This window comes from Sciurus carolinensis, chromosome 9, assembly GCF_902686445.1.
Source record: "Sciurus carolinensis chromosome 9, mSciCar1.2, whole genome shotgun sequence".
NCBI classification, from domain to species: Eukaryota; Metazoa; Chordata; class Mammalia; order Rodentia; family Sciuridae; genus Sciurus; species Sciurus carolinensis.
The window spans coordinates 58,781,892-58,809,148 of record NC_062221.1 but is presented as its reverse complement, the minus strand read 5'-3'; the positions used below and the strand labels follow the sequence as shown (position 1 = coordinate 58,809,148).

At 38.7% G+C, this 27,257-nt stretch overlaps 1 protein-coding gene across 8 annotated transcripts in view; it reads right to left on the bottom strand.

Annotated features, from left to right (window-relative positions):
* Lpp (LIM domain containing preferred translocation partner in lipoma) overlaps positions 1–27,257 on the bottom strand; it is a 651,895-nt gene that overhangs the window by 3,109 nt on the left and 621,529 nt on the right. For all 8 annotated transcript variants that reach the window (XM_047563184.1, XM_047563190.1, XM_047563192.1 and 5 more), the window contains 2 exons: positions 6,284–6,462; positions 906–1,026 (listed from right to left, as the gene is read on the bottom strand). In XM_047563184.1, the coding sequence (XP_047419140.1) occupies positions 906–1,026; positions 6,284–6,462 (300 nt within the window). The remainder of the gene's footprint in view (positions 1–905; positions 1,027–6,283; positions 6,463–27,257) is intronic.

Below are 27,257 nucleotides of genomic sequence, written 5' to 3'. Positions count from 1 at the left end.
GAGAGATCTCCTAGCTGGACTAGACGACTAATCTCATGCGGATGTGGGAATAAGGAAGCCCATTATTACCTCTCCCAGATAGACGAAGGTGCTATGTTCTGAAATCTGCAGAGTTACTAGTAAATAAGAAAACTGTGGCAAAGAAGGGGGTCCGGGTAGAACTAAGATAAGAAATGTTTTAACATCACTATCTGAATGTGGTAACCTTTCAACATTCAAATTATAGAACTTGCTGCACTTTGCTGTATTACTGTATTGCTGTATTACTAGCTACCTGCCACTTCAGCCCACCTCCTCTGAGAAGTTTCTCTTGCCACTTCAGCCAGGTCAGCTTTATGTATTCCCATACTACCTGTCACCCTTAGCAGTCATCTAACCTCTTAAGTGCACAGTCAATGCTTGTGGTTCAATAAATGAATCTCCATGATGTTGAACAAGAAGCTCCACCCCTCTGAAATAAATGACTTGTTATCCTTTTCAGTGGGTGACAGATTCAGTGGCATCTCTACCCTATAGAAGTAGTCAACCAAGGCCATCAGAGCCAAAGTTGAATAGTAATAATAATAATAATAATAATAATAACTCCATTTCTCACTAATTTCATAATTAGCAATTGACAATGGCCTTTAATATACAAGTTTGTATTTCAGTCTCACAATCATATCTGGGGGAGTTATGAATTTGAGCCCTTGTATAAGTAGAAAAATTGAGACTGAGAGAGGTAAGGTGACTTAGCCAATGTCATTTGTATTATATGCCAGTATCAGATCTAAAACCCAAGTCTGCTAACACAGGCACCAAAGTATTTCCAAATTTAATAATCGCTACATTTACGAACATCCAGCTCTGATAGGCCTTTCAAAGCCTGTCACGCACTGGCAGGGTGCGCAGTGCCCACCACAGACCTCACAGCGGTAGCAGTGCACGTGGAAATCACGATCCAGAGCCACAATACGGACAGTTTCCTCCTGGCCAGGGGCTGGCATGATAGGCTCCTTGCACACAGAACATCGGGGGGCAAACTTCCTAAAAACAGAAAGACCATTCTGGTTAGATACTAAGCACAGACTCTGACAAAGAGGTAAGACATAGAAGGAAAAAGAAAAGATGAAAGTCCAGATTCAGGATACTTGTTCTCCTTTTCCTGTGACCTGAGTAAGTCACTCTACTTCTCTGGGTCTGCTTGCTCAACTGTAGAATGAGGGAGTTAGACTATTGAGGTCCCTCTGGACAGTACATACTGTGGTATATGACAAGGTAGAAGAGTGAGTGTGAGATTACTTTGGAAGGACATTTCTTTTCCACACAGCATGTGGCATGGAATATACCCACATGCAGACTTCTGACAAGTCCTAGGCTAAAGAGAGGGAAACAGGTCCCAGCAGGCCCAGTCTTGGCTTTGACTTTAGTTTCTAGACCTTTTAATGCATTCTTCAAGCCCTGGACAAATATTCTGAAGTTGTATATTTGCCTCCTTTCCAATCACTAGAGCCTTTTTCTTGGAAATGGGTCTTGAATTCCAAGAACCAACACAAGAAGCCTCAAATAGAGAGTTCTTCAAAATGACAGTTCAATAGTGAATTGATATACACATTGCACCGAATGTAAAACGGCCAAATCTGCATTCCCTGTATTCCCTTTTGTTTGAAAAGCTAAAGAGTTGTCCAGTTCATTGTGCTTTAAAGGATTTTAGCACAATTAAAGACTATGCATATATAAACATATATTTGAATAAACACACACACAAATACACACATATACATTTGAATATATTTTTGAGGCTGTTGGTGAAATAATTTCAATATTTCTTAATTTCTTAGCATTTCTTAATATGACCTATTGTCCCTAACATTATTCTCCCCTCTCATAACAGATTAACAGGCTGCAAATATAGGCCACTCACCCATCTTGTATCCTCTGGAAATTAGGTGTGGCATTTATAAGGTGTGAAATGAGACATGATTTGAAATGGACCTGGTTAAGAACTGAAGAGATTTTTTAAAAAGAAAAAGAGACTGTGCAACTCAATTTCTTCATGGTAATGGGTTTAAGATTAATGATGTTAAAATTTATCTATTTGTAGTGAGACTTAAAAGGAAATAATGATAGTAATCTAATACTTTGCAGAGCACTTTATGGTTGTCAAGGCATTTTTACATACATTATACTCTATATGTACATATTAATTTTCCTGGCAGCACCCAAAAGGCGTCTGTATGGCTGCAATCTAAATAAATATGAATTAAGCAGTAGATCAATTGATTGCTATGAAAGAAAAATTAAAAGGATCATGGTAGAACTGCAGTAGTAATCAGAGTTATTATAATTGGTATTTTATGTAAGAAGCTTATACAGTGGCAAAAAAATTGCTTTGGACTACCTGATTATTTTTGAATCTGGGTCATCAGTAGTGAAAAAAAAGCAAACTTCTGATATCAACTGCAGAATTTCTTTTCCCAAAAACCACTGGGACTATAAACCCTGTGAGGCCAGAAATATGTTTTGCTTATTATTGTTATCCATAAGATTTCCCCAGCTTCATAAGCAGAATTACTTACTCTTCCAGGATACATATTTTCATCCAATTTATTTATTTCTTGTGGAAATTATGTACACATCTTTGGGGGTCACTAAACTTGGAGTTCCAAAGGATGTGACTTTGCTCTATCTCTGACTACTGTGACTAGTACAAAAAGAAGAAATCTCAACACTATTTAATGAAGTATCTGCCCTATTTCTCTATAAAAAAAAGATGTTATTTGGCTTTTATGTTCAACCTCAAAGTTTTTCTTTGTAAAGACATAAACCGTACTCTTTCTTGCTCAGTAACAATTCTTTTCTACCATTTGGTCTCATTTCCATGATGGGCAATAATAAAGTGAAGAGAGAGGAGACATTCCATTGTGTTCCTGGGCTGGCAATTTGAGAAGGGCTCAAAATCTCAGGTGGTCTCTCAAGGCTGAGTTCACTGAATGAACAACAACAATAATAATAGAAATAAATTTGATGAGAACACTTTTGATGGTCACAGCTGCCATTTACATTTATTGAGTGCTATCATGCGCCAGGTTCCGTTCCATACTTCATCCACTTGATATTACTTTCTATTGACAGCAACATTATGAGATAGAACTTCTATCACTTCTACTCTACAGTCAAGGGAGCAATAATGATTACCATCTTCTCATATTCATCCACTGGCTATCAACAAGTGGATGCTGATTAAACAAACAAATGGGTCAGGGTGCTATTCCTACTAAGAAAGCAAAGGAAGTAAAATGAAGCCTCAAATGCACTGAAAAGAGCAGGTGAATCTGCTTTTCTGGGCTTCCTCACTGGGACGTATAGGGAAAAAAGGGGATTCCAGTGCACCCTGAAATATTCCTACATTTGTACTATTAATGTGTATGTGTGTGTGTGTGTGTGTGTGTGTGTGTGTGTGTGTGAATGCATACATACATATAATCTCTCATATTGAAAAAATAATTTAAGGTGGGTGCTCAACTTGATACATATGTGTGTGTATAACACACACACACACTCACACACTCACACACACACACACACACATATATAAAACACTACAAATCAGGCTGTGATAGGTACTATCTGGTGCAGATTTAGGAATTTGTCCTACTACAGAGAGGAAGATGTGAATTCTAAGATGGGGAGATCAGAGAACTCTAATTAGAGTTAATGGTAATTGGGTTTGGACTTTAAGAATGGCCATTTAGGTGAAATGGGAAAGCGTATGTGTATGTGTCGAGTTGGTCTGCCAGGGTACCGAGTTCACACCAGTCATCTGAATTGACATCTGTGAAAGAGGTCAAGCACAAAGGGCTGGGGACATAAACCAGCTTTGACCAAAGGTGGTTGTATAGAGAGCAGCCTATTAGCAAGGCCTCAGGATTCTGTTCTTTGAGTGACAAGCTTCTGAGATACTCCTTGAGGTCTTGCTACTAGGCATCCCCTGCATTCCCTGTCAGGAAATTCCTTGCTTCCAGTTGAATTCACTCTTTAATCCCCCTTCCCTGAAGCCTGCTGGTCCCAAAGCCACGCCCTCTCTTCTGTCTCCCTGTATGTTTCATGGTGCTGCCTTTCTGTCCTGCAGTACTGTTACGTGGGCACACCCCCTCTGCCGTCCGTCCCCTGGCAAGCTCCTGGCCCACAGGGACTTCTCTCTCTCTGTATATGTCTGTGCAATTTCTCTCCTTATAACTCTTTCCTCCAGCACTTAGCACGGTACTTGGTACACACAGGGTTCTCTGTAGGTGCAATTTGAATCGAATTGAAGTATGTTTTCTAAAAGTCCACAAAGGGAGATCCATTAGAAGGATCAAAAATAATCCCCCCACAAAAAACTCTCTGAAGGAAGCAGCTATGCCCCTTGGTCCACCCTCTCCTTGGCCTTGCAGTGCTAGCCTGGTGCTGGAATTCTAGCTGCTTTGTGAGCTAATACTTTCAAGGTTCAGAAGAAAGTGTTGTGGAAAATGTTCTCTCATTTTCCTCTTGTAAATGAGGAAAATATCAAAAAAGACCTTCTGCCCCCCTACATACCTGCAATTATTTAGACAACACTTAAAGAAAAAATTTATATTTTAATATACCGAACTAGTGTGGAGGGGGGTAGCTGTGGTTTGAGTTTTTCTTTAGCTGATCAAGTCTGCTTTTCTGGAGCTTTCAGACCCACACACTTATACCACCAGTCCCAAGTCTCTAATTATGCTCCCCACCACTGGAAATGAAAGATAAATGGCATAGATATAAACTTACATTTGTCAGAATTGATTTCCTGTTTTAATTGAGGGGTGTAATACATCAGTCTTTCCCAGCAACAGAAACATGTGTGCGCTGATTATATCTATCAGTCTTTCTTGGATTAGAGTAAGTTTAAAAAGGAATGAAACAGTGACAGAAATACACTCCCCATTGGTATCTTTTCACTTCCCTTAAATAGATGCAGGTTTTTTTTTTTTTTCAGTGTAATTACAAGCTAAAAATATCAATAAAGTGAAGTACAATTTATGCTGTGACTGCCCTTTAAAAGTAAGCCCTTCCTTGTCTAATTCAGGTTCAGAATTTCTGCCTCTGGGTTCTTTTTTTTAAAAAATTCATTCAGCCTCACATCTTTTGGTGAGGTTTTCACTTTCTCTGCTACTTGGAAAGCGGTCAGGAAACTCATTTTTAAAATATGAGGCAAAGGTCCCCAAACTGCTCGTGGAAAGTACCTCCTGGCTGTTGACAATCAACAGTGGTGAAAATGAACCCACAAGACTGAACATTTGCAGGCCACAGAACAGACACACAGAGTGCTAAGCAGTGTGAGCTTATCTCTCTTAGAGCCTCACAAACCCTCCTCAATGCCATGCCCAGATCTTCAGAGTCAAGCATAAGTCAGAAAAGTTCATGTCTACAATCAGCAAAAGGCACCAATAGCTTTTATATGGTCCTCAAAGACATATAACACACGTGATCAGTCAATTAACCCCCTAACAAACTGGTCAATTAAATGTAAGCAAAATTTTAAACAGTATAATTTTCCCTGATACCCCAACTATCATTGAGGGAAGAGGGACCTACAAATGAGAGAAATGAGGAAGAGGAACTTATTTTTCCAGGCCCATGATTTAGTGGCCCTGAACTTGAGGCTCACTTTTTAAATCTCCTCAAAAGGCCACACAAGACAGCACTGATCAATTTCATTAGAAAAATCCCAGGAAGAGAAGAGCTGGGTGGGGGAAAAGGTTATGGAAGGCCACCAATATGCTGGCAGTGGCGTGAAGTTGTCTCTGGGTTTGCGAGAGGCTTGCATTAGTGAGGGGGATGCCTGTCCTCTGTCTGGCCACAATAACCTCCCACCTGTAGAGTGGTGGGGTTGTAGATGTTGTCACAACTGAGAGAGCTTTAGGACAAGAGTTACTTTAAAGACCGATTGTAGATCTCAGAGATATAATGCCAAATATCATATGTTGAGGCCAGGATCCTGCCTCTTTCTAAGATGCATACTTTGTGGCAGAGTTCACTTTTTTGCAAACATAGTCACATAAAGTTACCATGGAGAGGCCCCAGAGAAGCCTTGAAACAGAGGCCTGGCTGGCTGACTGCATGGGTTACCTGATATTCACTCTTGCATTGGAGCGGGTAGGGAAATATGCTCCTTAAGGTCTCACTAAATCCTGAGAGTCTACAGCTCTGAGAGAGAAGAATGTGTGGCCCAGATGGCAGGCAGTACGAACAGATTCCAAGAGGACTGGCAAGCTGAGGGAGGGAGTGGGGTGCCTACTTGTGGAAGTCCTCAATGCAGTGAATGAGTCCACCAGCATCCACGGTGAACGGGATGCCATCCAGGCTGCGGTGGCACATCACACAGGTGAAGCAGTGAGGATGATAGGCCTTCCCGGTGGCACGGAGAATCCTCTCCATGATGGGCTTGGAACACACATTGCACTGCTCCAGAGTGTTCTGAGGAGGGAAAGAAATGGTGATGTTAGGCTGGGACTGGAAGAGCTCTGTATGAGTGTTTTTAAAAAATGCATTAGCTCACTTGCTTATCATTATACTCTGAAGAAGGCAGAGTACATCTTTAGTACAGAGAGAAGAAAACAATTAGATGAATCAGTGGCTTTTCTAAGGTCACCCAGGTAATGGACAGCAGACCCACATTTAGAACACAGGCTGTCTGACTTCTACCTTATTCCTTTCCACTATGGCAAGGGTAATAGCAAACTTTTCTGTGAACTAAATATTTCTGGTTTTGTCATAACAAAACAATTTTGTAGCTCAAAGGCACCAGAGACAGCACCTAAACAAGTGAGCATGGTTGTGTTCCAATAAAACTTTATTTACAAAAACAGGTGGTGGGCTAGATGTGGCCCATGGTTGTAGCTGGATCATTGAACTACAAACACATGGGTTCTCCACTTGCAAAATGCTTTACTGTTACTTCTAAAACTTGGTTCGTTATCAAAGACTGGGGAGGAGCATCAGGGCCCCTAACTTTTTAGTGTGGTCTGTTGATGAATGAGAATGCACACTGGCTACAAAACCCAAATTAGCGCTCAGAATAATCAATGAAGCTTCCAGTCACATAAGATCTGATTCCAATACCACCTCCAAATTTAGGGTTCATGAACTCTTGTTAGAAATGTTGAAAGTAGTGGGTGGGAATTAACACATTCAATTAATCTAGGTTTAAAAATATACCGAGCTTTAAAAATACACACCACCCTTAAAAGATCCCATTTAGTGAGTCAGCACTCAGAAGATCAACTGTAAATTTTCCATCTTCCCCTAGAATCCCATGCTTCCATCAAATAATCATTTCACATGTAGTATGAAATTATTCTAATGGAACTATCTGGACTGAATCAATGGAATCTGGAATACACTGAGGGTGTGGATCCCATTAGAAATGTGCCGACAAGGATGGGATGTGGAAATTGAGGAACTGCCCCTCTTACCATGAGAATATTTAAATGATTGTGAGGCAAGACATGACTGTTATAAAGATAACTAGTGTTCTGATAACAGACCTATGGCAATGACCTCTGAAATGTCTTCCTTTGCCTTCAAAATGATTCCCAACTTCTTTTCTGAAACATCAAAGTAACCAAGCACCTTTCCTGAAAACAAAAAGTTAATGGCTCCATAATGTACAAGGAGCTGGTTCCTTACATGGTGTTCAAGCTTCCTTTCTAGACCCAGCTTCTCATAACATCCCAGATGACTCACTATTGTTTAAACTACGAGGAACGTCCACACTTTTCCATGCTAGCTAAAGTCTAGATGAATTGGAATTTGCCATTTTGACCTTTCAAGTTACAGGCCAGAGGCTTTCCTCCAAAGGACCCACTTGGAATGAATTTCTTCTTTCTTTTCCTTTCCTGAATACCTTATCCATTTTGTTTCAGTATTTACTGTATGAGCTTTTAAAAATGTTATTCGTGCACATGTCTACATCCTCTATTAGACTGTACTTTCATTAAGGAAAGAGACTATGTTTTAAAAATATTTATCTGTCCCATATTGCACATGGACTCTAACTGCCTGGAATTAAGATAAGCCAGGATGAACATGTGCAGAAAGAATGAATGAGAAATATTGTTTCATTCTACCCTGGCAGCACAATGCTGCCCTAACTCTCCCAACTCTGGGATCTATCCCAAGATGAATTGGTAAATCCATCATCATCCTCCCTTCAGAGCTGTGGTTGTGTGAGCTTCTGAAATTGCCTAGTATGCCTCTGGTCACAGTCTAAACTCATGGAAACTATTAACCTATTTTTTCCCCATTTTGAAGTGGTGAAATTAAAATAGCAGAAGAGCATAGGATGAGAATCTGGAGCTGATGATGGTCTGGAGAAGGAGGTTCTGCTTCTTTTCTACCCTGGAGATCTGAGTTAATGTGGCTGGAAATTGTCTTCCCAGGGCTTGTGTTTTGCTTCTCTGTGGGTTTTAACTTTTTCTTTTTTAATCTAGCTCTATAATGGAGTTGAACAAACCAGAAAATGCTTGACCAGAGAATGTTTTTGTTTGCATTGAGGCTTGGCTGCAAGATTCAGCTCATTTACTCAAAACCAGTGGCAATACATAAGGTTTAGTGGGTTTCTAAGGAAAAACTTTATGGTGTATGGAAGCTCTGCTCAAAGGGCAGGTAAAGTGAACATTTCTGCTACAAAGCAAAATAAGTCTACAATATGCCTAAAATTTGCCTATTGCAGAAAATGAAAGTTCTAGGAAAGTAGTAGTCTTACTAGCAGATTGGGCTAGTAAATAATGGAGGAGGACACACTAACTTTCATTATCCACCTTCTTTACTCTGTTTCTCTTTTTTGGTCTCCAGCTGCCCACTAGTACCCTTACACAACTTCTCTAAGATAAAAGGTAGACTCTTTTCACAGTGTCAGGAAGGAAGGTGCCAGGAGTTTTCCTAGGCCAGGCTGCCATCTCACAGGTGAGCAAACACACTTGTGGAGCTGATTGGCTAAAACTGAGTGAGTCATGGAGCTCATGAGCTGTAGGTGGGAGTGGTACCCTAATTTTCTGACTTCCAATAATTCAGAGGGGTCTGACAAATTCACGAGGCACCACAGAGGAAGAGAGTTGGTATATGAAAAATATAAATTGTCCTGATTTTGTCAACAGGCATTGTATGATCTCTTGGGTATTAAATTCTTTTTCTTAGATCTTAGTTTTCTCAACGGTAAAATGATAATCAATTCCAACTCTGCAATTTTATTACTATTATTTATCAATATTAACAACATAGGAAAAGTAAATGTTTCTGTTACCAGGGATGTACTAGAAACAACTGTATAATTCCTTAATGGAGGTTTTGCAGGGTGTGTCATCTGGTAGAAACCTGGGCTATATTACCTTTACAATACCTTCCCACTGGTAATTTCAGAAATTGATAATAATAGAATCTCTAGCGCCACAAAAGAAATTTTGTATCTACCTGGTTGTTTTCTAGACAGACAAAAAGATGCACTCTTCTTATAAACTTTTCTGAAGTAGATTAAAGTGAAATGGTTAATACAAATAGCTTTGAAGAAAATGGAAAACCTTTAATAGAATAATTAGAAGGATGTTTCTTAAGTATGTCTATTCAAATCACATCTTGTATGTGGAACAGGGTGCCATGTTTGATAGATGGGGAGCTAGGATGGATCCGCATACTCCAGCTTAATAACCTTCAAAATCAGCAGAGTACTTTGTGACTTGGCCCTTCATGCACCTCCATTGCTCCCCTCCCTCATGAACCCCACCTTCCTTCCAGCTGCCACATTGAGTCGTTTGGCACATTTTTAATAAATAAAATTCTTTATAAGCTAAGACTAGCTCATTCCCTTTGCCTAGGGAATGTCTTCTCATTCCTCAAACATGAAGCTCAAATGTTACCTCTAATAAAAAATCTTTTCTGATTCTCTTTCTGTTATATTACAGGTAAAACAAGTCACTTTCTGCAATTACAATTGATTCTATGGTGCTTCTCCTATGACACCTCCATAACCAAATGGTGATTCCCTCCCCCCATGAAACCACATTCTGAAGTTGTGTTTCCTAGGAAGTAGATTCTGAAAGAGATTTGCACACAGAAGTTATTGAGGAGTGTCTTTGTAATCAATATCTGTGAGAAAGTACAGAAGTACCTGGGTGGAGAGGAAAGAACTTGACAGCTGGGATTGCCCTGAAGAAATGTCCTTCAATGGAGCTAGAGGGTAGGGCCTTTATATTCCTGCATCTACTAATCAGAGCATACAGGCTATTCCCAATAAGGAAGTGTGATGTTGGGTAATGTGGTTCCCTTCAGTTGGGGATAATTATCATCGAGAGACCCAGCTATGAATGAACACCTGTCAATGCTGCCAGCAGCTGGGAGCATGAGAATTTTGGTTTTAAAGAAGCATCTGGGTAGCACACTACATCATCCATAACAGTAACCATCCTTTTCCAGAGCCTACAAAGTCCATGGCACACAGGAAGGAAATGGTAATCAGCTGCGTGAGGCCTTATTACCTAAGATGAATAAAAAATTTATATTTTGTTCTTTATGCAATAGGTAATGTTAGGAATTTTTTTTAATAGAAATATTTTAGGCAGTTACTCCAGTGAAGGTAAGGTTAAAGTGAAACGATTTAAGAGGAACAGAGAAGAAGCAAGAAATTAGTTGCTAAAAGGCAAAACTTATAAATTTTTCTGAAATGATGGCAATGCAATTGTTAATTAAAAAAATTGAAGAAAAAAAAAAGAAGATCACAAACAAACCTTGTACACAAAACTCCTAAATGCAACTGCTTTTAAATTAGAGATACAATCTGGTTGTAGCTTTTCTATCCTTGGATATTGTATAAATAACTTCCCTAATTCACAGGCAGAAGAAGTGAAAGAATCATATGAATATAAATGAAGCATATAGGCAACATAAACATTAACTACTAGCAAGATGATAAAGAAAATAGGACTATTACTATAATTTATATATTACATAAGCATATATGTATCCAATATTGAATATTTTCAATCAGGAAACATAGTATCTGAAGATTCAAAAGACTATAAAAATTAATTATTGCCATTTAGATATGCTAAATTTTTATTTTATACAACTAAAAGTTTGTCTTATATTCAGGGTTTTTTTTTTTTTAAGTGAAAAAGCAATATTGTGAAATAGGATCTTGGGATAATAAGGGGTAACATCTCAGATAAAGTTTAGGTTTTTGGATAAAAAGAAAGAGAAAAAAAAGAGGGAGAGTTTGAAAATATTAGATCTTGAAGAGTCCTTTAAGATTGTTCCTAGTCCAGGAGTTTTCAACTCTCTTCATGATTTCTTCTTAATCTTTTGCTTAGAGAAACAGTTCATCAAGGAAGCACATCTAAAGGAGGTGAAACTCACTTCTGACTGAAGAGTGCGAAAGGATGCAGCCTGAAGGATTTATATGGCACAGTTTGAAAACCATGATTCTCATCTCAATACCAGACTCAGAAAATAAGACAAAGATACCAAATACACCTGGTGTAGATTGGGAGTTAGAACACATGTCTCCTAATTCTCTGTCCAGTGACGAATACTTCTGTTAGATCACACTATATCTATTCTATATTTCAGTGGACACATCCCACATTGCAAATAGAAGGCACTCTGGCATACCACTTGCAAGTTACATACAAAGTAAAGACAGAAGGTATTACAAGATCTTGAGTTTGTCTCCCGAATGCCTACAGTATGAGATAGAAAACTCATTATGTGATTCCCCAGCATCCTCAACAGTGTGCTGCATAAAATTGATGCTCCCTACATTTTGGTTAAATCATGAAGTAATAAACTCTGGATGAGTACTTTACATACAATATAATTATTCTGAGTAACCATAAAAAAAACAAATTTCCAGCTGGCAAGCTAAGATACAGTATGATTCAAGTGGTTTCCAGGGGTAGCATATTTAGAAGGGTTAGAAGGGGCCAGAGGTCTCCAGAACTCCTGTGTGGACACCTTTGATCAGGAAAAGCTTCATTCCTTTACTTCTGTGTGCTGAATGAATACCATCATTTTCCACATGAACCAGGAGGTGAAAAAAAACCTGGGAAGTGCATATCAAGTGCCAGTATTCCCAATAGACTGGCAATGTGGTTTAGTATAGAAAGAACAGGGCTATGACTCAGCAACTTTCTCTTGAAGTGCCAGTGTAATTACTTACACTCTGATAATTATATTACCTCACTTAATTATGGAATATAAATTTATTCTGTATTTTTTCCTGAACATCAAGAAGACCTCTCAAATGATGGCAGTACTTTTGGGTTTCCATTGCAGATGAAGACATCATTTTATCTCAGTGTTTCTCCTAGTGAGCCTGGAGTACAACACCCTCCATACCTCTATTTCCCTGTGAAGCGTGTATTTCTTGTAACAACATTTTCTGCTCTTTGGAAATGCTCTCCACCTATATCTATATCTTAATCAAAATCTATATTGGTATGGTATCTGTGTCTAATACGTGTTTCAAAACAGACTGAAAAAATAGCAAATTTAACATCATCCCATCTCTATGACTGATTTTCTAAGTATACTACTTAGAAAAATGTAAAAAAAAATTCGAATCCTTAATAGGAAAGTTATTTTGACATTATGATATTCCCTTCCTCACAAAAATGATAGCTATGAAACACCTGAAAATTCAGGAAAAGAATTTCAATTTTCTTTTTTCTTTCTTTCCATCCTTTCTTCATTTCTTAATACTTTTCTTTTGGAGCATAACTTTTTGCATTCAATGCCTAAAATTCTTTTGACAGACTTTTCATATGATTCTCTGGGAGCAGAGTTGATTGATTCCCCACTTATTCTAACATTGCAGAAAACCAGGAGAGTGGAGCAAAGTGTTCTAGATCCTGGTAGGTACAGAGAAAGAGAAGACAAACACACCATGCCTGACCTTAGAGGTTTCCAAAGTAATGGGAGAGGAAGACACATCTATAAATAACTGATTCCAGGTAAAGGGCTTAATAAGTGGCTATTATATAGGCATGTGTTATGTGTGATGGTAACCCATAGAAGAGAGTCATGACTTAAGAATGGTGAAGCAGCGGGCAGTGTGGTGGTGGTTTATGACTCTAGGAATCTTTCTAGATGAGATTGAGTGGGCGCTTGAAACAAACTTATTTTAACATTCTTTGGAATTAACGTGGGGCACAAGAGCCTTTATTATCTAACCTTCCTCCCCCAAAGTCATAGCTAATCCTGCACTGAAACTAAATTCCTTTCACAGGTAGGATATTGTAACAAAATCTGTGTATTGGCAGCATTGGTAAAGGGGAACTCAACACTGCCAGACATGAACATCCGTGTCAAACTAGCACCGACAAGATGAAGGTAGAAGTATTAACACAGAATTCAGGAAAAAAAATACACATAATTATGTGACTACATAAACTAGCTTTAAAAATAAGAAATATGCCCTAAAATCATAAAGGGGGTGCGATGGGACAAAGGAAAGGACAAAAAGATTATAACAATTAGGCCATTTTATTCAATTTTGCCATGAGCCACGAATCACATTCTTTACAAAGTAAATTATGCCTGTTGTTTTCTTAAACCCTAAGGATGGGATTGCAATCTGAACTTCAGTAATTCAGAAAAAAAGTCTCAAATGAAGGACATTAGTTTATCTATTCTTAAAGTTTAAAGAGGTGACATTTTACCTTAAAATGTATATGCCAGGTGGTAGGCTAAGTCTTCCAAAGCACTTTTTTTTGAATGTCTCATAATCCTTGAGAAATGAAGGGAGGTGAGACTTGATGATTATGCACCAGACCTTCATGCCAGGGGCAAATTAAAAGATCACAGAATTCCACTGAGACTATTGTGAGAGGAAAAAAAGAAAAAAAAGAAAGAATAGAATTCCTTTCCTTTCAAGCCAAGTCGAGTCACAGAAATGCCTTTACAACATCTTCCAGGTATAATCTTGTTAGGGCTTATTCACTTGAGAATATAGCAGAAGATCTGTCATAAACAATAAGTGAAATTAATGACGAATTCAGGAGATTTGGGTTTGAAAGTCTTGACTTTCTGGACTTCAGTTTTCTCATCTCCTCACTAAGATAGGAAATATCTACATCACAGTGTTGTAAGAATTAAATGAGATCACATATATGGAAGCAAGTTCCTAGTGCTTGGCTATATAATGTTATTTTTTATGTAATTCTCCTTACAAATTCTAAGTGGCTAGAAAATGTATTTAGTTAACTTGGCATTTTTTTGACATTGAATGGAATTAGGACATCTAAGCATATTCCTCCATCTTTTCCTTTATGATTAATTTTCTTTTGTTTTATCTATCTCTCTGCTTTAAAACATAGATTGAGGAATTTTGTATGTGATGCTCTGGGATGACTAGACAATGTAGCAACAAATGGGCTTCTCTCCAAAGACACTTTCGGAAAAGCTATTCCATGTAAACATTATTATAGCCCAAAATCATAAATTTCTTCAGAAAAATAACTTATAATCCTTTATATATGCAAAACAAAAAATGACTGGATGGAGTCAAAGTTTACTAAGTGTACCCAAAAAGGACCTCAGTCTCCACGTCAATCTGCTATATGTGTAGAATGGCAGAATTTTTACCCTGGTATATGCCACATATCTATAATCATGGTCAGGATTTGAGCCTATGTCTTCTAAGTCTGAAAACGAGTGTTATTTGTTTGTTTTTGCTTCTACTGTCATTCAAATAATGTTTTCCCCCATTTCCATATAATGCAAAAACACTAAATGCAGTTATTAATCTTTAGTATGTTGGTGTTCTATAGCTTTTCATAATACTAAGTTGACTGAGCTTGAACAAATGGCTTAAATCATCTTTTACAGTTCTCAACCTTTATAGTAGGACATTGACTTCAGGGAAGTGAATTTGTCCAATGAATTCAATTTAGTAAAAATTTAAGCCCAGGACTGGGAAGTCACAGTTTATCCAGTACTCTTTTCCCAACCTCGTGGCTGGACTCTTTTTGTAGTACCAAAGCTTCTCTTTGACATCTGGCCTTTGTTAACAACAAGAATATGAGAAAATTAACATAATTATTTATATCACTAATGAAAAATCATAAGGTTGAGTATACTGCATCGCGTAGGCTTTTGATACCATCAAAATAAGATTCTTGAGCACTGAAAATATGCAGGCCCTGTGGGCAAAACTGAGAGGAGCTAATCCTAACCTCAAGCTGCACTGGATGATGTCTCAGGTCTAGCTCTCATAATTCTTTCTATTGGAAATCTGTAAATAGAAGTTGTTAATAGGCACCCAGACCAGTTCCACTGAGGCAGCCACTTTCCAGAGAAACTGAAATTTCAAAGCCCCTTAAAAAAATTCATGACTATTTGAGTACCAATGTTCTCATCTATAGAACGGGATACTGAGCCTTCTCTACCTCCCAGACTGAGAGTTATGTAAGATAAGAAATAGGAGAAACAATCTTTAAGAATGCAAAGAGACATAAACATTGTTAAAAAAGCTTCTTTCTCTGGTAAGAATGCACTGTTGGAAGGAAATGAGGGCTGTCTTGGATCACCAGCCTTGGGAATAATCAACTGAACCTATTTTCTAATACTTTCTGTACTGGAAAGAAGCAATTATCAGACACATGTAGGTACACATAATCCTTTCTCCTATTGAGTTTGGGAAATGATAGATTTTTTATTTTTATTTTGTCATTTTGTTTTCAACAATTTTTTTCTTGTTATATTATTCTTGGTTTATATACCTGTATCACTTAATAAGTGATGGGCAATTATATAGGACACATTTAGAGTGCACACAGGGCTCAGAATGTGTCACAGAATGTGTAGTTTCTGGCAGATGCACTTGGCAGAGTCCTTTTTCTTTTAAATCCCAGTCCTTTTTAAATTTAACTCATATCTTGCCTGTGCCTATGAAATACCATCCTGACAGCCCTCAGTCAAGTCATCTTAAGTTTAGAGTAGACAGGAGGGCTTGATGGGAGAGAGACTTACCTCTGGATCACAGTGCTACCCAACACTATTTGAAACTAACATTGTTGAAATAGATGCTTATGGAGACCCTGCATGGTTACATGACAAAAAGAAATGAACCAGAAGCTAGAGGCTGTACTCTAGCCTTTCCAAGGCCAGCCACCAGCATGAGGCCATGCACAGCACTCCCCTCTGGGCCTAGGTTCCTTGCCTATAAAAGAAGGAACTGAAGTTAATAGACCTCTTCCTCTCTTGAAACTGAAGACTGAACAAAAGCCTCAGTGGCACAGCATTCTTTGTCTTGTTCACAACTTCATCCCCAGTTCCCAGAACAATGCCTGCCACATAGAAGGATCTCCATAAATACTTTATTAAGTAAATGAATGGATGATCATTTGGGAATCCTCCAAAGATTCATCTGACCTATTGGGATTATTCCCACTTATTCCCATAGACAAACCCTATATTTCGTCACCATCTTCAGCCTTCTATCATTGCCCTATTTAAGAGTCTCCTCTTTTGAGCCAGACTCGATCTCCTTACCCTGTTTGTTGCTCAGAGTCCTTATCACTATGTATTATCACTTCATAGCACTTAGCTGCTGCCTTGATTCTGTTTGTCTCTCAAGACACCACCCCATTGCCTGCCTTTGGAGCAGCACTCAGACAGAATAGGCACTCAATAAGTATTTTTGCAGGAAAAAGCAAACAAACAAAAAAAAAATGGCATGAAATAAACTAACACAAAAGGTGTATTCCAATTCCAGGGTTCTTTGACTTCACCTCAGCATTAGTATATTTTTCAAAAAAAAATTGGTGCTACAAATTTTCTTACGAATATGTGATGTGAGATCTCACACCATACAGCAAGCAGGATAATGCTCCTTTTACTTATAGCATTTGTCTACCATGTATACCAGACGCATCCAGGAGAAAATTGAAAAGCTGAGCTTAAGTGATGATGTTTTCAGCTATGTGTATACATAGTAATGACTGCCTGCCTGCACATTTCGGATCAGAATTAAACCATTATGAATCATCCATTAGATTCAAGATCTGCAAGCAGAGACTAGAAATGTTCCCAATACCATTCCGCTCACGTGTCAGTTCTCTTCAGAGTTGTCTGAAACTCAGCCCTGCCAAGATGTTTATTTTCTACCTGGTTTATGAATTGCAATTACTTCCTAAATTATAGCAAGCCACAAGTGGTATGAGCCAAACGATGAGGGTCACAGAAGGTTTCTCCTTGTACTCCTGGGTATGACAGAAGAATCAAACTTGATCTTCTTTCAGAAGAAAGGGAGAAGTTTAAGCCTGTAACTCGTGGGAGTGGCAAAGAGAAGAGCCAGAGGGCCATGAGCTAACTTCAGTTCTCTAGAGATCAGTTGAACAGATTTGGCAATCGTCTGGCTTCTGTTGAAAACAAGGCCTTCTAATTATACTTCTGCCAATGGAAGACAAAAGACAGTACCGCAGCTCAGAAAGGTCATGATGACATGCTAACATCATGGCTGTGGCTTTGTAGTATCCTTCTGAGTAGGGCGCTATAGATGCGTTTGTCACATACTCACCCTGGAGCCCATTTATGAGAAAGGAATCTCATGAAGGGCTCCATAGGGATCTGGAGAAGTGGTTTGCTTCTTCCCTTAAGTTGAATCTTGGTTGCAATATTTTTTGACACTAGAAATAAAGTAGCTCCATGTTTTGGTTCCTCTTTCCACACCCCGCTGCCACCGCACCAAGGGTGGTTTAGATGAACTAGGTGTGGAAGGTACAGACAACGGGTATGGGCTTTTCTATTCTCTAACTGCTGAGAACAAAGGAGACAGAAAATACAGCTGTTTGCGCCTTGCTGCTGTAGAAATGTGGTGGACTAACTCAGTGTCTCTGGAATGCAAATTTTCTTTCACAGTTTAGCAGTCTTTTTTGGATTTCAGCACAGTGAACTAACACTTTCCTGGATTCCAAGACCTCCAGAGAACCAGATGGATGAGAGGAATTGGGAAAAAGAACCCACACTGCTTGAAAAAGGTATGAATTTCTCACTCTGCATTCAGCCAAAAAGCTCTGAAAATTAGAAGAGTGAAATCACTTTTGGTTTGTTCAAATGCATGCCATGCTAGAGTTGTTTGTGGTGGGAAAAAAAAAAAAAAACCCGAACGTGATTCGATGATTTGGAGTCTGTGTTCAGTTTAAGCTAGGAAGAAAACTTTCACAGAGATGATATGTTTACTATCAAAGGCAGGAAAGGATGTGGATGGCAGAGATTACTCGAGAGGATCATTCTATTGCCTGTGCTCTAAAGTCAGCAACTGTCTCCTAATGCCAGATGTTTTAGCTTGACATTCAGGGCCCTTCAGGATATCCTCTCCCCTTCCCTTTCCAGGCCCCTCTCACCATCCCATGCTCAACTCAATCTTCATTGCTGTAGATCCAAGCTTTGTGACACACTGTGCTCCTTTTCTTGGAAGACTTTCCATCCACTCTTTGCTACTTGAATACTTTTGTTCTTGATAAATTAAATGGTTCAACTTTTAGGGCCCAGTGTTTGTGAAAATTACCTCCTTTATTAATCATTGTCCCACCGTGTTCTTCCACAGCACTATTCAGGCCATCTTTATGGCAGGGACCTGCACAGAGTGATAATTATTTATATGCTATGACATACTGCAAAGTCCAAAGATGACCACACTGAAATGTATCCTTGTTCCACTAAATAAGGGCTAAAAGCAGTCCACCAGTAACAGCTGGGGTCCTAAGATCGCTGCCTGACCAATGAGATGCTGTCACAGTGATGTTCTACAACTCACAAAACGTATGGTTTTCTCCTGAAAAACATAACTTTGGAGCCCCGAGTTGCCATGTGAGTATTTGGGCTATCCCCAAGCTGTCATGTTGCACAGACCACATGCAGATAGGGGAAGATGCCTGAAAAGCCCCACTTGCTCCACACCAGCTATATAAGTACTTCTGGCCATGTGTGGTTGAACAAGCCTTTGAGAGACCTCTTTCCAGTAACATCATGAGAGACCTCAAGCTGGAGTTGCCTAGCTGGGATGCTATCACATTGCTGAAATGTGAAAGATAATAAATGATGATTGCTCCTTTCAGCCACTAAGTTTTAAAGTGATTTGTTATATGGCCATAGTAATAAAAACATAGATACATCTTCATGGTAGAAGTTGTCTTTTGAATAAATGTTTGAATGGATGCTTGAATGACTATTAAAGTTTGAACACAGTCACATGAAATTAATGCAACTTCATGAAGCTAGTTAGGTATACTCAAAATGCTAGGACATATTGAGCAACAATATGACCAAACCGTAGAGGAAAGACTTAAAAGAGAGCTTCCTCCTTCACTGGGGGCGAGGGGACGGGCGGGGGGCAGTGATACTTTCAAATAGTGCAAACTATTGTTTATTCCTAGTAATAACATGAGAATCCAATGGTACAGAATATATGTATATAAATTTTCTTTAAGAGTATCCACCACTATTATTCCCATCCATAGACGCAAAGTGACAACAGTTTTCTTTTGTGTGGTTGGCAATAAGGGCAAATTATTTCTTTAATTGTATAGTCAAAGAAATTATGAAGGAGCTAGAGTGTCACACAGAATCACAGAGAAATGTCACAGTGTGTAGGATCTTAGGTGTTACCTGTCACAGTTATCTGATCCATAAATTCTCTTGAATATCCTTAGCCACTCAGTGCTTGTCCAGTTCTTGAGACTGGCCTGGGGACAGTGTTCTTTCTTGGAAGGTGTCAATTCTACTGGTAAACTTAATTGTTAGAGCACTATAACTTGCCCCAGTTTCTGCCCTCTCCCAACAAGTCAGTTGCCTTTTTTTCAACAACCCTAGAGACTGTTGAAACTTTTAGGTTTTTTCTTTACTGGGTAACCACCTGGACTCTTTCCATTATTCCTTCCGGAATATTTCTGTCCTCTTATCCTGCAACCACTCTCCTCTGTGCATGTTCTAATTTGTCCAGGTGCCTCTCTATATGTGGGGCCCAGGGTAGTACACTCTGGGCCCCAGAGCCAGTGTGTGTCCTGTGCACTCTTTCCTATGGGAGTGCAGGATAAGATGGCATTTACTTTTCTGTGGTCCCAGATATTATTATTGTTTTTATTGATCATGAGATCAAATTGTCTCCTCTAAAAGTCCTTTAAAAAATAAGTAGCTATCAAATTAAATGACCCAAGTATCATGTTCTAATAGTTATTTAGAAAAAAATAAGAACGAGATTTGACTTTCCCTCTTAGATTATCTTGTTGGATTTGGCTCATGGTTCCATAAAGTTAAACAATGATACTTTACATATTATAATCTCCCTAGTCTTTTACCTCAAACCAGTAAGTTCAGGTCAGATAAACTTCCAGAGCTAGAGTTTTGCCATTGTTAAAATATGTCTTATATCAGAGTCAGCACCAACTGTCTTTTTCCTAGATTCCATATCAAGTACCATGTGCTATTAATTTTGCTCACTAAGTATTGTAATTCCATTCATTACCTTCTCTTTACCATTTGAGTCTATCATCTCTCACTTAAGATAATCACAACCACTCCCCAACTGGTCCTTCAGCCTCTCCATTTCTCCTTACTTCATATTGACCTGCCTTGACACAGCAGCACATTAGATACACGGAAACATCTGCAAGAATCAAACTTTAGTTGAAGAATTAATGACTCCTAGACCTGTTCAGTCAATAGCTCTGGGGTTGGAGTTCAGGCATCTGTAACTTTAAAAAAGTTCTCTGTGTCAGAGCTGCTGAAAACTCAAGACTGGTCGACAGACTATGAATATTGACAAATTTGCTATGGATATCTGAAAGACAATTTTGTTGAGAAGTTAGACTCCTTTTAATTATCTTCTGGGAAACTTATATTATCTCCTGCTGGAGAAATGAAGAAGGAAACTGATATTTGTAGCACTAGATGCCTATTCAATACTAAGCTAGGCTTAGCTCCTTCATGAAACTACCCCACTTAATTCTTAAAACAGAACCAAGATGACAATATTGCTACTATTTTTAAGACAAACCGAAGCATAGAAAATTTTTAAAAATTGTATGTACCCAGATTCACAAGTTGGTAGGAAGGAATTAAATAAAGGCTTTCCTGACTCCTAGGTGCCTTGGGATTAACAAAAACAAGAATTTCTTAAGCAAAGGGAAAACACAGCACCCATTATGGACATATAAAAGGATTAATTTATACATATTTAAAGTGTTCTTATAGGCTTCTTAATTAAGGGTTGCATGGCTAAGAATTAAAGAGCTATGGTGTAGTCAAAAGAACATTGGACTTGGTGTCAGAAAATGGGATATTAATCCTTGAAACATCACAGTTTCCTGGAGTATACCTTGATAATTGTTTCCTTTCTTTCTGAGGAACCTCTGAATTGTAGCTAAGGATGTTGCTGCAAGGAGTAATATAAAATCCTCAGCCTTCCTTGCAGATATGTGACTCTGATGAGGGCAGAATGAAGTGTCCTCAGAGGCAAGGAGAAGGACCTCCAGCCCTCTGGAATGCAGAAGCAGACATCCAGCTCCACTCAATGGAAGCCACATGCTGAGCATGGCAGAGGAGCCCAGCAGGAGACTGGTCCTTGCCCCTAGTATCCTGGATCATCCACTTCCTTCAGTGAGTAAGAAATGGACACTGTCTTGTTTATGGTCTGTTTTCTGTCACTCCAGCTGACCTAATCCTGACTACCTCACTCACTTTATGATTTGAGTCAAGTTATTTTCTGTGTCTTGTTTTTCTTGTGTAACAGTTTGGACAAAGTGGTACCTAAAGATTCATTTCAGATTTCACATTCCCCATGACTGAATGACAATGCTGCAAGGAAAACAGACAAGATCATCTATCGTCCCTGCCTAGAACCTACAAACGAATCTCCCTATGGAAGCCAGCTCTCTACAGTGGGAACAACTTTGCACAATTTAAGGCTGCTAGATAGCTAGCCATCTTCCCATATATGTACGTTCTAGCCAAATCAGATTACTTGCAGTTCTCTGAACATTCCTATACTTTTTCATCCTGGAAGCTTCTCTTCACATTACTCATCTCATTTGGATCTCTGACTAAGCACTCCAGACACATGTACCCTCTTTCTCTGAAACCTTGCAGACACCATTTGCTCTGCATCCACAAAACTTTTGCAGGTACAGTCTTGTGGCTTTCGTTACACTGTGTTTCAGTTTTGTGTATATGCTATCTCCACTGTATTTTAAGCTCTTTGGGATGGGGAGAAAATTTACTCCCTCTTCTGAATCTCCTACCTAGCACAGTATCTGGCATGAACAGAAGGCATTCAATAAGGGTTCCTTGACTAATGAGTGACGAAATGAAACCACAGACGGGTGAGGCTGGACTTCATGGAGGAAAGTAGGTTTAGAAGACAAAGGAATTGTCTGGAAGTTAGGGGCAGTAATTATAGCCATTTTTCTTATCTGAACCAAACAAGCTACAATAATAAGTACTTTGTAGTCAGGTAGCATCCCTCTCAGGTGAGCTCTCAGTCCATCATAGATATCATCTCCTTCACCTTGTATGTGAATCAGCTTGTTGCAAGGTCAGAGTCCGCCTTTGATAGAAACAACAGACTCAGGAGTTCCCAATTCTCTTGTTAGTGCCCCAAGTTCCAGAGCACACTGTCTGTGAATAGTGTTCTCCTTGTCAAGGGCACAAGGTGTATACACTGGAGAAGAATTGTGAAATAAATTGGCTGCAAGGCCTGTTTTGTAATGCTTCTCACACAGTCAGGTTTGATCAAGGAGAGCAAATCGCAGATATTAAACAGTATCTGAAGAGGGGCCCATTCTAAATTTCTAGACAAATGCCCCTTGCATGTGAAAATTTACTGTTTTTTGTTTGTTTGTTTTGGTGACTCAGTAATCCTCCTTTATGTTCACTGACTTTTTAATCTCTTTCAAGCTGTTTCACTGGCTTCTACTGACAGGGCAATGGCTACCCTATGATTTCCAGATTCTGGGCTGTCTGGACCTTGACTGCTGCATAATGAGACATTTCCCCATTCAGCGGTTCTTTCTCCCAATGCAGTACAGAGTGTCATCACTTAATAGACATTCTTAGTATGCCTATCTTGATTCTTCACTGGAAAATGGTAGGTACCAGGCCTTTAAAATAAAATGTTCTAGATCTAATCACAATTTGATAAAATGTAAGGTAATAGTGAAAAGTCTTAGGACTTGTGAATGTGAAAATGAAGTTCACACTTTATTTCAGAAGTGCTTAAGTTCATGTTTGAAGTTTTGCACTTCAGTAAATATTAGAGGAACTAATTTTGATGTTATAATGAGAAGTAGTCAAAATGAAAATGCCTATGTAATTGCATTATTATCTATAATGGGGTCATACCTTATGTACCATGAAGTTTACATGTATTATCCAATGTCTTCAAAACAATCTTAAAACTAAAATGACTATTCCTAATTATAAAGGGGTTAAGTGATATTTTTCAAAGTTGTCCAAATTGGCACGTAGTTGGGTGGATATTAAATAACTAGTCTTTGTCATTTTTAGGTCCATGGTTTTTCCACTCCACTGTACTGCAAAGAGATGGACGGTAAAAATGGTAGTGACTTTTGAAATTCAATTTTGCTTAGAATTGGAATTTTGAATTTACCACTATATATGGGTAAATATGCTAAATCTCTAAATTCCTTGTTATCTAAAATAATAATATTATGGACTTAAGAGAAACTATAAATATATCCTTCATTGTTGAATTCTCTTCAGTATTCTTTTTTTTTTTTTTTTTTTTTTTTTTTTGCAGTGCTGGGGATTGAACCCAGGGCCTTGTGCTTACAACGCAAACATGCTACCAACTGAGCTATATTCCCAGGCCTCTCCAGTATTTTTTAAGGCAGGGACAGATACTACTTCTTAAAGTGACACTAAGTTTAAAAAAAAATTGCAGAAAGCATTTCCCATAGGAGGAGGGATTATGTATTATATACCTCTTTTCTATGAATGGTGAGGAGCAGAGGTATTAAATAAATTGAGTTCTAACATTAAAATAGAATTTTATTAGTGAATAATATTAGCTAAGGACTAGTTAAAATATAGGTAGGGCAGAACTTTTGACTATCTGATACCTAAATTCAGATTATGGAACTTCTATCAACAAGTAAAAGGAAATAAATTAAGTTGATCATTTAGAATATACCACCAAAGACAACAGTTAAATAAGGGGTGGAGTGAGAAATAATAAATTCATAATGTAGTTCTGAAGTATGATAAAAAGTATGACAAAGTATGCTATCCATGACTAGCTTCATCGATTAATTGTATTCTACAAACTTGAAAAACACACGACATTTTAAGACCCAACACTTTTTAGGGAAGTCTTTCTTACAGCGTACTCTTCAGACACCATTCTTTCCTTAAGTTCCAAGTCTATATAAGGAAGTGTGGGGTGGGAGAGGAAGAGGAATCAGAGACATTATATGAAATAATCTGATGCTTTGGGTACTTCACCACAGAGATACAAAAGACAGGGAGTACAGGAGCAGCTGAGGAAGATGAGGCATTTGAAGCCCAGAGGAGCAATTTCCCGAAGAATCACAAGATGCTGAAGTTGAAAAGGCTTGTGGGGGCCATTTGGTCCAACCAGGTAATGGTATTGATGGGAGAAGCTCAGACCTGGTGACAAAGTGGCCAGTTACACTACCAAGACAGAGCAGAGCTGCCATATGAATGAATATGAATCTCTTGATTCTCAGGCCAAGGCTCTTCCTACTTCCACATGAAATTGTGGAGGAATAAATAACTATTAAAAAAGCAAAGGGTCATGCCCGACACTCCAGGGTATGTCAGGGACCTGGGTGGAAAATAGCCTGAGGTACTTGTTACCGACAAGTAACAACATTTGAATTTGACCCAAATATTCAGTACTTGTATTCCCATGTTTCTCACTTACATAAATTCATGACAAAATAAAAAGGAGAAGAATGGATAAACTAATTATAGTACATTTGTGTAATGTGGTATATTCATGGAATACTCGACAACAAAAAGAAACAGATGGCTGATACAAAAACAAGGAGGAATGGATGAATCTCAGTCTGCACATTGAAAGAAGCCAGATTCAAAATATAAATATGGTATAATTCCACCATTATCTGAATTAAAAGAACTATGGTAAAAGAAGTCAGGAAGTAGTTGCCTATAAGGGTGGCAGGTGGAACGGGACTGGAAAGACTTATAAAGGAACTTTTTGGAATGATATATACAATTGTCCAATCTCATTGAACTGACCATTCATGATCTAAGTATTTTAGTACATGCAAATTATGCCTTAATTAAAAAGGAGAAAAATGCAAGAATAAAACAAACAATATTAAAAAATCAATTATATAGCTCATTTAACATAGATAAATGTCTTAGGAAAGGGTTTAAGACTACAGACAAATAAATGAAAATTTTGGTTTTTTTTAAAGAAAAAAGAGAGAGATCATTAGAAAGAGTCTGATCTTTTTTCATTGCCACGTTAAATACTTCCAGTTTTGTTTTTTTGAGGTATTGCAGACTGAATCTGAGGATGCACACATGCTAAGCAAGTGCCTTACCACACTGAGCTACATTCCCAGTCCTTTCCTTATCTCTTTAAATAACTATTCATGAGTTATTTTTTAATATAATAGAATTGTAGCCTTTCAATCAATGCCTTATACTGGATAGTTAAGAAAACAGATTCAGAGGGGGCAGGTTTATTATTGAAAGAGACAGGAGTAGAAAATGGCCATCTAGGTTTTCAGTATGAGATCTTCTCACTGCACTACACTGTCCCTTGGCTTGGGAGATGCCTTCTACCTAGTCCTTCAGACATCCCACTTCACAAAGCACTGTGACTGAAAATATCAACGGCAGAAAGGTTTAAGTGATGTGGAGTGTTTTTCTAAGGTGTCTTCCATGTGGCCAACAAAAGACTTCACAAAGATTGTGACTCTTACTAACAGACTCATTTCATTGAAGAGCCTATAGCATTACCACAGGCCTGGTGCTCTCCCAACTTTTCTGCCAAGCCAGGGGCAGTCTGATGACCCACACAGCCCTCAGCAACCTTTGTCCTGGGACCAGAGAGGAAGAAGAGCAAGTCTCAAAGACAGCACCATTTTCCTAAGTGGTTTAGATGCCTGCCACAGCAGGTCACTCCACCGTTAGTGCAGACCAAGCCTGAGCTTGCTCTGGAGGCTGGAGGGAGCCAGAAACAAGGCTGGAGGTGGAGAAGAATGCTGCTGGATTTCAGAGCAGGCTCAGATGCAAGCACTGGCCCGTGCAATTTCAAAGCATGCACACACTGCTCCACTGGAAGCTTCCTATCTTTAAAGTGAGGATAGTAATGTCCTCTGTGCAGTGAGACAAATAAAGGGGAGGGTCTAAGCTGAGGTCCAGTCCTCTACAAGTACAAGGATTCATTGTGACAAGAGATGGCATCATAGATTCCTGAAGCTTTGGAAATCACTACATGACTATATTTTGCATTTTCAATATCTGGTCCTCTACGGCTAACAAGATGCAGTTGCAAGTTGGTAAAACACAGCTTCCAGTCTTCCTAACTTTCCCTTGAATTCACAAATACTAATTTCTGAATAGATAAGGAGTATGACAAGATCTGAACATATCATTAAATGATTGATCTTGCAGTTTTTTGTTTCGGTACCAGGGATTAAACCCAGAGATGGCTAACCACTGAACTACATCTCCAGCGGGGGTTTTTTTTTTTTTTTTAAGACAAGGTCTCACTAAGTTGCTGAGGCTGTCCTTGCACTTGAGATTTTCCTGCCTTAGCCTCTGGAACTGCTGGGATTACAGGCGTGCACCACCACACCCAGCTACACCTTGGAGTTTTTAGAATACAAATGAATAGAGAAACAGGGGTCTAGAAAAAATATCCATTTCATTCTAGTGCTAAACCTGTCTCTGAGTTTTCTAGGAAGTAGAACTGGAGTAATACCATTCACCCTACATTAATTTGATGGGCACATTTTTATATCTTATATGTAAAGCAGCAATTTATACTTTTCTATATGTGGATAGTAAAATTAAAGTTCAGAAAAATTAAGTAACTTTTGATGGGCCGTATGACATTTAAGTGGTGAAACTGCTTTTTGTACTCAGGCCTGTCTGACTCAACGCTCTGGTCCACACCCTCTCCCCACCCCCGCCTTTCTGTTTACTCAAATAAATAATCCCTTCAGCAGATGTGTTCCTTAGTCTTGCAATGATTACCACAT